General features: G+C 42.6%; 1 protein-coding gene across 1 annotated transcript in view; it reads left to right on the forward strand.

Moving 5' to 3' along the window:
• LOC120227307 (adhesion G protein-coupled receptor E1-like) overlaps positions 1 to 13,205 on the forward strand; it is a gene marked incomplete at its 5' end in the record, with an annotated part of 51,982 nt that overhangs the window by 12,429 nt on the left and 26,348 nt on the right. Inside the window, 5 exon segments of the mRNA XM_039225451.1 lie at positions 4,938 to 5,087; positions 7,101 to 7,241; positions 7,327 to 7,464; positions 8,734 to 8,822; positions 10,637 to 10,720. Of these exon segments, the coding sequence (XP_039081382.1) occupies positions 4,938 to 5,087; positions 7,101 to 7,241; positions 7,327 to 7,464; positions 8,734 to 8,822; positions 10,637 to 10,720 (602 nt within the window).

Consider the following 13,205-nt stretch of genomic DNA (forward strand, 5'->3'; position numbering starts at 1 on the left):
TTTTTTTTTTTTAATCAGGAAAGGATGCTGTACTTTGTCAAATGCTTTTTCTGCATCTATTGAGAGGATCATGTGGTTCTTATCCTTTCTTTTATTAATGTGATGTATCATGTTGGATGATTTGCAGAAATGGAACCAGCCCTGTAGCCCAGGAGTAAATCCCACTTGATCATGGTGTATAGTGCTTTTAATGTAGTCTTGTATTTGATCTGCTAGTATCTTGTTGAGAATTTTTGCTTCCATGTTAATCAGGGAAACTGGTCTGTAATTCTCCTTTTTTAGTGATTCTTTATCTGGTTTGGGGATCAAGATAATGCTGGCCTCATAGAATGAGTTTAGAAGTTTCCTTCCACTTCTATTTTTTCAAATAGCTTCAAAAGAATAGATTTAACTCTTCTTCAAATGTTTGGTAGAATTACCCCTGGGAAGCCATCTAGCCCTGTACTCTTGTTGATGTGGAGATTTTTGATTACCGATTTAGTTTCTTTACTGATTATGGGTCTGTTCAAATTTTCTATTTCTTCCTGTTTCAGTTTTCGTAGTTTATATGTTTCTAGGAATTGATCCATTTCTTCCAGGTGTCGAATTTGTTGACATATAATTCCTCATAATATTCTCTTATTAATGTTTGTATGTCTGCCGTGTTGGTTATGACCTCTCCTCTTTCATTTGTGATTTTATTTATTTGGGTCCTTTCCTTTTTCTTTTTGACCAATCTGGCTGGGGTTTATCAATTTTGTTCATTCTTTCAAAGAGCCAGCTCCTAGTTTTATTGATCTGTTCTACTGGGTTTTTTTAATTTCAAGATAATTGATTTCTGCTCTAATCTTTATTATTTTCCTTCTTGTGCTGGTTTTGGGCTTTATTTGCTGTTCTTTTTTCCAACTCCCTTAGGTGTGAGATTACGTTGTATATTTGAGACCTTTCCTCCTTCTTTAGGAAGACCTAGTTTGCTATATACTTCCCTCTTATGACCATCTTTACTGCATCCCAGAAGTTTTGGACTGTTGTCTTTTCATTTTCATTGGTTTCCATATACTTTTAAATTTCCTCTTTAATTTCTTGGTTAACCTATGCATTCTTTAATAAGACAGCCTTTCAGCTCCAAGTATTTGTAGTCTTTCCAAATTTTTTAAATGGTTAATTTCAGGTTTCATAGCATTGTGGTCTGAAAATACACATGATATGATTTCAATCTTTTCATACTTGTAGACGGCTCATTTGTGACCCATTATGTGAGAATGTACCATATGCACTTGAGAAGAATGTATATTCTATTGCTTATGATAAAATGTTCTAAATATGTCTGTTAAGACCATCCGGTCCAGTGTGTCATTCAAAGCCCTTGTTTCCTTGTTAATTTTCTGCCCACATGATCCGTCCATTGTCATAAGTGGGGTGTTAAAGTCCTCTACTATTATGGTATTATTATCAATGAGTTTCTTTCCGTTTGTGATTAATTCATTTATGTATCTGGCTCCTTTCAAGTTGGGGGCATAACTATTTATAATTATTAGATCTTATTGGTGGATAGATCACTTCATTATGACATAATGTTCTTCATCTCTTGTTACAGTCTTTGTTTTAAAATCTAGTTTGTCTGATGTAAGCATTGCTACTCCAGCTTTCTTTTGATATCCATTGGCATCATAGATGGTTCTCCATCCCCTCACTTTCAATCTGCAGGTGCCCTTGGGTCTAAATGAATCTCTTGTAGGCAGCATATAGGTGAATCTTGGTTGTCTTTGTTTTTTTTTTAACCAGTTCTGAATCTCTATGTCTTTTTTAAAAAAATTTATTTATTTTTGAGACACAGAGTGAGACAGAGCACAAGCGGAGGAGGGGCAGAGAGAGAAGGAGACACAGAATCTAAAGAAGGCTGTAGGCTCTGAGCATATGTTCAGCACAGAGCCCGATGCAGGGCTCGAACCCACGAACCGTGAGATCATAACCTGAGCTGAAGTAGGATGCTCAACCGACTGAGCCACCCAGGCACCCCACTCTATGTCTTTTGATTAGAGCATTTAGTCCATTTACATTGAGAGTGATTATTGAAATATAGGAATTGAGTGCCATTGTGTTGCCTGTAGAGTTGGTGTTTCTGGTGATATTCCTTTTCCAGTTTTTGTTGCTTTTGGTCTTTTTTGTTTTGTTTTGTTTTGTCTCCACTCAAAGAGTGCCCCTTAAACTTTCTTTTTTAAAATTATAGTTTATTGTTAAGTTGGTTTCCATATAACACCCAGTGCTCATCCCAACAAGTCCCCTCCTCCATGCCCATCACCCATTTTCCCCTCTCCCCCACGCCCATCAACCCTCAGATTGTTCTCAGTATTTAAGACTCTCTTATGGTTTGCCTCCCTCCCTCCTTAGCTATTTTTTCACCTCCCCTCCACCATGGTCCTTTGTTAAGTTTCTCCTCTTCCACATATGAGTGAAAACACATGGTATCTGTCTTTCTCTGCCCGACTTATTTCACGTAGCATAGTACCCTCGAGTTCCATCCACGTTGCTACACGTGGCCAGATTTCATTCTTTCTCATTGCCATGTAGTATTCCATTGTGTATACTAACCACATCTTCTTGATTCATCTATCAGTTGATGGACACTTAGGCTCTTTCCATGATTTGGTTATTGTTGAAAGTGCTGCTATGCACAGTGGGGTACATGTGCCCCTATGCATCAGCACTCCTGTGTCCCTTTGATAAGTTACCAGCAGTGCTATTGCTGGGTCATAGGGGAGTTCTGTTAATTTTTGGAGGAACCTCCACACTGTTTTCCAGAGCAGCTACATCAGTTTACATTCCCACCAACAATGCAAGTGGGTGCACGTTTCTCCACATATTCGCCAGCGTATATAGTCTCCTGATTAGTTCATTTTGGTCACTCTGACCGACACCAGGTGGTATCTCAGTGTCGTTTTGATTTGTATTTCCCTGATGAGGAGGGATGCTGAGCATTATTTCATATGTCTGTTGGTCATGTGGATGTCCTGTTTTGAGAAGTATCGGTTCATGTTTTCTGCCCATTTCTTCACTGGATTGTTTGCTTTTCGGGTGTGAAGTTTGGTGAGTTCCTTATGGATTTTGAATACTAGCCCTTTATCTGATATGTCATTTGCAGCTCTCTTTTCCCATTCTGTCGGTTGCCTGTTAGTTTTGTTGATTCTTTCCTTTGTCGTGCAGAAGCTTTTGATCTTGATAAGGTCCCAATAGTTCATTTTTGCTCTTGATTCCCTTGCCTTTGGAGATGAGTTCTGCCATGTGTGCTCAGTGTCTTCCCAACAACCTGATGGTATTAGCAGTATTTTATACCCATTTTACAGATGAGGATCCTGGGCCTCCATTGTGGAGGAACAACCCTTCCAAGGTCAAATAGATAGGAAGTTGAGGAGTCAGGATCTGAACTGGCCAGCATTGACTTAAGCCCAAATTCCCAGACTCTGACTCAAGAAAGTCTGGGAGCTTGTTATCTAAAAGTCCAGAACCAGAGGGAGCCTGGTTTTAAATCCTAGTGTGCCTTTCACAGGCTATGTGACTGTGCACAGTTGTGACGCCTCAGTTCCCTTATCAGAAAAATGAGAGTAATGTTGGTGTGCACCTCACAGAGCTGCCATGAGCATTGCTTGAGTGATCTTCCTCAGCACCTGTCACAAAAATACCCAATATGTTAGCAGTTAATTTTGAGTTAACAAATACTTACCTCATACTTCTTACTCTACGTGCTCTGTTCTGAGTCCTTCACAGATGACACCTTCTTTAATGCTCCAAACAAACCTCTGGGGCGAGTACTATTCTTATCCCTACCTGACAAAGGAAGGCACCGAGACACACAGAGATGAACTATCCTTGTTCATTGTCAGCTCAGGGCCACCAGAACAAAAAACTGCAAACAGGGTGGTTTCAACATTGAGACCTATTTTCTCTCCTTGTGGAGGTGGGAAGTCTGAGAGCACAGCTGGGTTCTGGAGAGGGCTATCCTCCCAGCTTCCAGATGACTGCCTTCATTCTGGATTCTCATGGACAGTGAGCTCTGCTGTCTCTTCCTCTTGTTTTATGGGCACTAATCCCATTTTTTAAAAAATGTTTATTTATTTATTTTGGAGAGAGGGTGAGAGCTCCAAAGGACCAGAGAGAGAGGAAGACAGAGGGAGAGAGAGAGATACCTAAACAGGGTCCACACTATCAGCACAGAGCCCAATACTGGGCTTGAACTCACAAACCTTGAGATCACGACCTGAGCTGAAACCAAGACATTCGTTCAACTGACTGAGCCATCCAGGCACTCCCCTTGGCAATAATCCCATCTTAAGACCTCATCACCCTAATCATCTTGACAAGACCACTTGTCCAGATACCGTCTCATTGAATGATAGGGCTTTAACATATAAATATGGGAGGACATGATTCAGCCCACAGCTCCCAGTAACACACATCCAATAAGGACAGAGCCAAGCTTTGAGCCCAGGCTGTCCATGCTCTAGACCCTTATACCTGGATGCCTCACGGTTGTTATAATTATTGATAACATAGTATTTTAGGGAGAGGAATAGAGATTTATCAAGGAATGAGGGAGCTAGTGAGTTCAAGGCTGAGGGAGCAGACAATGAGCCTTCATGGACCCACAGGCAATCAGTGAATCTGGATCAGGAATCACTAAGGGATTCAAAAGGAAAGAAGAGACAGGTGAGCTCAGGTGGGTCCAGACTCTCAGAGTCTCCTGGGTTCTAGTGAGGAGTTTGGATTTTATCCCAAGGTGTGGAGAGCCTCATCACAAGATTTCTGTGGGTCACAGTCATAGCTCTTTGCACCTCCCGTCAGCAGTGTTTATGAGGGCACATGCAGAGCAGGGAAACCACTGGCTTCGGACAGGATGGGGCAGTGCACCGCCACGGCCTCCATGTCCTTTATCCTGTTGACAAGCGTCGTTTTCTGCTTAGATGTGGACGAATGTGCCAGGAACTCCACTCTTTGTGGCCTCAACTCCATCTGTACCAACACCCCAGGAGAATTCCATTGCTCCTGCCTGCCTGGGTTCTTTTCACCTGTTGTCTGGACCCCTGAGAAACCAGAGGATTTCAGATGTACAGGTAATGCTCCCAGACATACTGAGGGCTTTTAATGGATGTCAACATATCCTGAGCAGAGTGACTTACAAACAACACTTACTGCTTGCTCAGAATTCTGTGGGTGACTGTTTTTTTTTTTTTTGTGGGGAGGGGGGCACTAAGAAGGCACAAGGCCCAAAATGGCCTCACTTACATGCCTTGTAGTTGGTGCTGGTCTCTGGGTGGGAGCTCAGCTGGGCCCCTCGGTTTCCGTATGGGGCCTTCCTCATGGTCGCTTGGGCTTCCTGGGAACATGGCAGCTGGTTTGCAGTAAGGGAAGCTGCAAGAGGAAGAAAGCAGAAACTGAGAGTCCTTGTAAGGCCTGAACTTAAGTGCCAGAACATTCCTTCTGCCGCATTCTCCTGGTCACAGTCATGGGGCCAGCCTGCAGGCAAAGGAAGGGGAAACTAACTCCTCAGATCGCAAGGTCAGCAACAAGTACACACAGGAAATGAACGAATTGATGGCGGCCGTCTTCGGAGGATCTGACGCACTGCAGAGCACATCTTATGTTCTTCAACCCTCAGGGGAAATGTGTGCTTGTTTTCATTAAAATGTTATATGTCTTTTCACCTTGACCTTCACCAGCTACTGACATTGCTAGAGGCAGAACAATAGTGTGGCGAATTGGAAAGGACTTTAGAAACAGATTAATACAGTGCTCTCGGTTCTTAAGAATCTTTTCAGAGCCCCTATATGAGTCAGATGATCATCTCTCTCTCTTTTTTTTAATGTTTTATTTATTTTTGAGAGAGAGATAGAGACAGCATGAACAGGGGAGTGTCAGAGAGAGAGGGAGACACAGAATCTGAAACAGGCTCCAGGCTCTGAGCCGTCAGCACAGAGCCCGACGCGGGGCTCGAACCCATGAACATGAGATCATGACCTGAGCTGAAGTCGGACGTCAACCGACTGAGACACCCAGGTGCCCCAGATTATCATCTTTCTTATTTGTTTTACCTACTAAATGGGTTTCACTTTGCATGAAGTGAAAGCTTTCTATGGCCAAAACATTTTGAAAACCACGCGCCTAGTCCAGTTCTATTTGCAAAATATAAATTCCATTTATGTGATTTTAAAAAATTACTTATTTGCTTATTTATTTATTCATTTAAAGTTTATTTATTTATATTATAGAAAGGGAAAAAGAGAGAGAGAGAGACAATGAGCGGGGGAAGGGTAGAGAAAGAGGGAGAGAGAGAGTCCCAAGCAGGCTCCGCCTTGGTAGAGCCTGATGCCGGGCTCTAACTTAAGAACTGTGAGATCATGACCTGAGCTGAAATCAAAAGTCCGATGCTTAACCAACTGAGCCTCCCAGGAGCTCCAGCATTTGTATCATTTCTGACAAGAGTTCACGTAGTTGATGCTTAAGTGTGTCTGCAGGTGGGGAGCTCACTGTTGAATAAGAAGCCCACTCCTTGGTTCGAGATGTTTTCTGTGACACCAAGAGGAGAATATCTTTAGCTTCTACCCACTAGATCATAGTAGTACACCCCCAGCCCAGTCAGGGCACCCGAAGATGTTTCCAGATGTTGCCCCATGTTTCCTGAATGGGGTCGGGGTGCAAACTGCCCTCAGCTGAGAACCACTAGCTAAACATAATAGCAATTTCTTACTTTCATAACAATACAAAATTAGATATGCCTGAGCAGTGGCAGCTTTTCTACACACGTTATATAGGAATCCATTTCCTTATATCTGTAGGTTCTTATATACCTTATGGCTTTGGACTCCCTGGTTCACTCAGTGATAGGGAAGGAGAGAGAAGGCACACCCACCTTGGCCCAGAAGTGACAAATAGATGTGCTCGCATTCCATAAGTGAAAACTAGTCCCATGTCCCTAACCTAGATGCAGAAGATTCTGGAAAATGTTTTCCCAGTTGGGCCATCTTTTTGTTGTTGTTGTTCTTTTGGTGACAACTCTATGCTTTGGAAGCATAGCTTTTGCAGGATTTCTAGCCAGCTCTGCTTCATGCCCATTCTCAACCCTATAGATATTGATGAGTGCCTTCACATGTGTCTTTCCAACGCAACATGCACCAACACCCCTGGGAGCTACTTCTGCACCTGCTCTCCTGGCTTTGCACCAAGCAATGGACAGCTGAACTTCACAGGCCAAGATGTAGAATGCAGAGGTGAGAAGAGGGGTGGCTGACTATCCCCGGAAAGAAGGATCTCCTGGTTCTTCTGGGTTGTCTGATCGCCTCAAGTTCTTTGCAGATACTGATGAGTGCTCCCACGATCCGTCACCTTGTGGCCCCAATTCCATCTGAACCAATGCCCCGGGCTCCTACAGCTGTAGCTGCATTGACGGCTTTCGTCCCGATCCAGAAGGCTCCTTGAACTTCAACTGCAAAAGTAATTATCTCCTTGTGCCTCATGGCAATGGAATCTGTGTCTTGGTTGTAAACTCCTCCATCTACCCAACCTGGGATCCTCCTCTTACTTTACTTTATCCTCAATCCTCTCTTTTCTAATTAATTCATTCACTCACTGATTAATTCACTCATTCGATAAATTACTTTGGGGGGATCTATTAATTCGTCAAACAGTCCCCTGCACTAGGTACTGAGAATTCAATCTTGGATGTGATGGAGATATTTCCCTTCATGCAGTTTATAGCATAGGTAAGGGAGTAGAGAGCACACACGTTAACCACAGTGAGTGTGACAGTTGAACAGTCATCGTGCACTTTGGATGCATGAGTGAGGAGATATTTAATGTGCTCCGGGCAAGTGGCGGTTAAGCTGAAGCTGGAAGGAAGCGTAGGATTTATCCACATGATGAGTGGGGATCTCAGTGGTCCAGGTCATGCTGAGAACAATGGGAAACTGTGAGCAGCTTAATTTTTTAAATTGTGGATTACTTGATACATTAAAATTAGAGGTAGTTTATATGCAGACAATGAAGTGTAATAACAAAACGAGTATGTCAACATGAGAAGTAGAATATCATCAATTTCATGTGTTTCCTACATGTTCCTTCCCTATTTCAACTTCCCTACTCCTCCCCAGAGAGGACTACTTAGAAATTTGTATTTATAATTCCCCCACTTAAAAAAAAAAAAAAACCTCTACCTATGTATCCCTAACAATACTTTGTTTAGTTTTGCTTTATTTTTATTTTTATTTTTATTTTTTCTAGGAGAGAGAGAGAGAGACAGCGTGAGCAGGGGAGGGTCAGAGAGAGAGGGAGTCACAGACTGAAACAGACTTCAGGCTCTGAGCTGGCAGTCAGCACAGAGCCCGACGCGGGGCTGGAACCCACGAACCGCGAGATCACGACCTAAGCGAAAGTCGGACGGTTAACCGACTAAGCCACCCAGGCGTCCCTAGTTTTGCTTTTTAAAATTTGTTTTGTTTTTGTTTAGTTTGTTTGTTTTATTTTTGAGCTCTATAAAAATGGCACCGTGCTCTGTGTAGTCTTTTCCGACTTGCTCTTTTCACTCAGCATCCTGCTTCTCAGAGTCCCTGGTGTTTCTCTGTGTGGCTGTGGTTTGCTGATTTCCACTGTCATGTTATATGGTGATGGATAGATTTCAGGCAGGGGAGAACGAAATCAGACTTATCTTTCAATTATAGCTTGGTGTGGCTGAGCTTTTACTTGTAGCTTTTATTTCCTTCCTAGGGATTCCCTTCAAGTGTAAGGAGGATGTGATAGCCAACAACGAGGGGGTCCAGCAGTGCCAAGTGGGAGCAGTAGGGAAGTCTGAATATGTAAGTATTTTTTTTTAATTTTTTATTTATTTCTAGGAGAGAGAGAGAGAGAGACAGCGTGAGCAGGGGAGGGTCAGAGACAGAGGAAGATACAGACTCTGAAATAGGCTCCAGGATCTGAGCTGGCAGTCAGCACAGAGCCCGACGCGGGGCTTGAACCCACGAACCACGAGATCATGACCTAAGCGAAAGTCGGACGCTTAACCGACTAAGCCACCCAGGCGCCCCTGAATATGTATGTATTTTTGAAGGTTCCTGGCTCTTGAGGTTCCTAGAAGACCTTCTAGCCTCGAAGCCACTCAAGTAGGATGTTGTGTTGCAGCTATGACAAAGGCCAAAATAACAGTGGCCTAAGTTGTATAGCAGTTAAGTTCTCCCTCTGTAGCAATCAGGGTGTCCACTGTGGAGAGTTGATACGATGTTTCCACGAATGCTCTGCCAGCAGCAACACCAGCCCTCCCGCATTGTGGGCCAAGGTGGCTGTTCCAGCCCTTGCCATCATGTCTGCATTCCAGCTGGTGGGCACAGGGGGAAGGTGAAGTGAGAGGCATAGTTCTTCTCTTTAAGAGTATAACACAGTATCACTCCTGCTTACACCTAGCTTCAAGAAAAGCTTAGAAGGGAAGACTAAGTTTTGTGTATCCAAAACTTGGGAATTCTTTTCCCAATTGAAGAGGGGATGATGGAATCTCGTTACCAGTGAAGGTACTGGTGCTGTGTCTGTGTGATATGGGAGGGGTGATGCACAGCCCCTGGGCCAGGAACAAAGGGATTTGGACATCCTGATTCTCTACCGAAGTTGTTCCAATGGCTAAAGACTCCATGAGCATCTTCAGGAATTGATGTCACGATTTTTCAATATGTGCTTAAATTAACTTTAAAATTCCCATGCACTGCTAAAAAGTTTTTAACGTTTATTTATTTTCGAGAGAGAGAGAGAGAGATGCACAAGCAGGTGAGGAGGAGAAAGAGAGGGAGACACACAATCCAAAGCAGGCTCCAGGCTCCAATTTGTCAGCACAGAGCCCGACATGAGGCTCGAACCTATGAACTGCAAGATCATGACCTGAGCTGAAGTCGGACACTTAACCAACTGAGCCACCCAGGTGCCCCTAAATTCCCATGCACTTTGGACCAATGTTTTCTGGAAAACTTTAGGTGATTTAGAAATTTAGGTGAAACACACCTAAAAATTGACCATTCCAATCATTTTTAAGTTACAAGTCAGTGACATGCAGTATCCTCACATGGTGTGCAACCACTTCTATCTCTCAAATGTTTTATCCCCTGAAAACAAGCCCTATCCCTAACACCACTGGTCTCCATCTCCCCTGGGGCCCAGCTCTTCGTAAACACTAATCTGCCCTTTGAGTCCATCCTTTTGTGTATTCTGGATATTTTACATAAATGTTATCATACAGTTTGTGGGGTTTTGCCTGCGGCTTCACTTCGCCTAGCACAGTGTTTTCAAGGTTCATCCACATTATAGCAGATGCCAGTGCTTCACTACCTTTTGTGGCTGAATCATATTCCTTTCAGACCAATGGGTTTTTCTCACACATTTCCCCCATCTTTGAGCCCACAAAGTAGTTTTGCTGTTTCTTTGCATTTGCTCCTTTTATTCACGGAAGAAGAAGGTACTGTGGTTCCAATTATGCTTAAAAGGTGAGTTTCTATTTTCCTGAGAGTTCTAAGCCTTCTGACCCCCTAGGAGTTTAAGACCACCCACTTGGTGGGCTGGGTGGCCAATCCGTACTTCACACACTGAGGGATGGATCGATGGACGCTCACACGTGTGCTTCTCTGGGGTACAGGGCTCCTTCTGCGCACTGATGAATGCCACCTTCAGGGTTCTGGACGATGCCTGTGAAAACAAGACCACTGAGGTTTCTCTGAAGGTAACAGCAAAGTCTTCATAATTGTGTTTTCAGCTTCAAACATCTTGTGGAGACACTTTGGGTGTAGAGAGTCCTCTTTATAACTGATGGGGGGAGTCAACATTACAGAACCTTAAAATTTAACGTACAATAACATTCCCTTCTCTGCCTAGTGAGGGGGGTTTTTTGTGTGTGGTTTTTTTTGTTTTTTTTTTTGTTTTTTTTTTTGTGCGGTGAGGGGCAGAGAGAGAATGAGAAAGAGAGAATCCCAGGCAGGCTCCACACTTAGTGCAGAGCCTGATGTAGGGCTTAATCCCACAACCCTGACTTGGATGCTGAACCAACTGAGCCACCTAGGTGCACCCAGTTTTTTTAGTTTTATCAAGTGAGTAGATTTGTGTCCTACCACCACAATCAGAATGTAGAATAGTTCCTTTTCCACCCCTAACAGTCCTGTGTGGTCCCCTGCATTGTTAGATGTTCTCTCCACCACCAGCCACTGTATATGCCTGTCTCTTCTCTGTCATTGGAGTTTTGTCTCTGCAAGAATGTTATATAAATGGAATCACAACAGGCTGTGGCTTCCTTCACTCAGCGTAATGCCTCTGAGATTCATCAAGGTTGTGATCTATAGTTTCAATTCTTGTGTCTTCTGCTATAAACATTCATGTACAGTTTGTGTCTGTGTGTATGTTTGTACCCATGATTTTTCATTTCTTTGGGGTAAATACTTAGAGGTGGAGTTACTTGGTCCTTGCAATGGTAGATATAAAAAAAAAAAGTTTATTGTCAAGTTGGTTTCCATATAACACCCAGTGCTCATCCCCACAAGTGCCCTCCTCCATGCCCATCACCCCCCTTCCCCTCCCCCCCATACCCATCAGTCCTCAGTTTGTTCCCAACATTCAAGAGTCTCTCATGGTTTCCCTTCCTCCCTCTCCCCCCCATTTCCCCCCTTCTTTTCCCCCACTGTGTTCCATTAATTTCCTCCTAATCCTCCGATACATACAAACATATGGTAGCTGTCCTTCTCTGCTTGACACTTCACTCAACATAACACCCTCAAGTTCCATCCATGTTGCTACATATGGCCAGGTTTCATTATTTCTCATTGTCATGTAGTATTCCATTGTATAGATAAACCACATCTTCTTGATCCTTTCGTCCGTTGATGGACACTTAGGCTCTTTCCATGTTTTGGCTATTGTTGAGAGTGCTGCTATGAACAGTGGGGTACCTGTCCCTATGCATCAGCACTCCTGTATCCCTTGGGTAAATTCCTAGCAGTGCTGTTGCTGGGTCATAGGGGGGTTCTATTGTTAATTTTTTGAGGAACCTCCACATTGTTTTCCAGAGGGGCTGCACCAGTTCACATTCCCACCAACAGTGTAGGATCTGGAGAAATGGGCACCGTCTTGCAATGGTAGATTTTAAAACCTGATTTTTCTTAAGACTTTACATCGCACTTATGACTGTTATTTTATTTAAAACTTTGGTTACTTTTGTACAAAAGTAAGAATAATACTTTCCTTTGTCATTTGATTGATTTAAAATTAATTTATTGGGTATAATATAGTTGTCCATTAAGTGTGCATTGCATTCATAAGTTTTCTCAGACTGAAATTCCATAAGCGACAAACCTTTGACCACATTTAAATTCTCTCATTTTATACTGTGTTTATCAATATTCTTATTTCCCCCAATTTAAAATACCTATTCTGGAAGATTTACAGACCCAAAACCCGAAGTCACTATGCCCTCAAGGGGTTTATAGATCCAATCAATCAAATGTATAAACATAATAATTCATATTTTTAAATATTCACTACTATTATCAATAGCTGCATTCTCTGAAATTGTTCATACGAAACATACATTCATCCCACATCTAATGGCATTAGGCAGCGAACTCACGTGGTTAATCGTGAGTTCAACACCCCCTTCTCAGAGTATGACGAAGATCAGAAAACTTTGTAAATCTAACACAGAAGTGATAACCCTGTGGGATTTTCATTTGCCTACTAATTTCTTACTTTCCCAAAGAAATGAAATAAACTTCGCAGCCAAGAATAAATTGCACAGCTCAAAGAGAGTTGTAAGGAGATTTCCTCAGCTGTAGAATTGAGGACCATGTTTTTCCAGGATGATTCTGAGACATTTCTGTATGTCGTGGGGAGGGACCCTAGGGTCTCCTGGGATACGGTTACATCATGTTTTCCCAGAACAAACATCTCTCAAGTTACACCCTCATCCGTTTTTTACGGAAATTCATTTCATGTTTTTCGATCCAATTTGGATAGATAAAAATTGGTATTCTCAGTTGGATTTCAGTTCATTTCCTTCCCCATATGACTGGAGTCAATTACTTTCTTCCTTGTGTTTATTAAGTTGTGAATCCTTTATATGCATTTTCTTGTTGGGGTCAAAGTCATTGTATAAGCCAATTTATTGACAATAATCAATAAAAGGAATCATATTGACATTGATGTCAATATTGCTATTGCTA

The sequence above is a fragment of the Hyaena hyaena genome, unplaced genomic scaffold (genome assembly GCF_003009895.1).
Source record: "Hyaena hyaena isolate Hyena2069 unplaced genomic scaffold, ASM300989v1 scaffold_2231, whole genome shotgun sequence".
NCBI classification, from domain to species: Eukaryota; Metazoa; Chordata; class Mammalia; order Carnivora; family Hyaenidae; genus Hyaena; species Hyaena hyaena.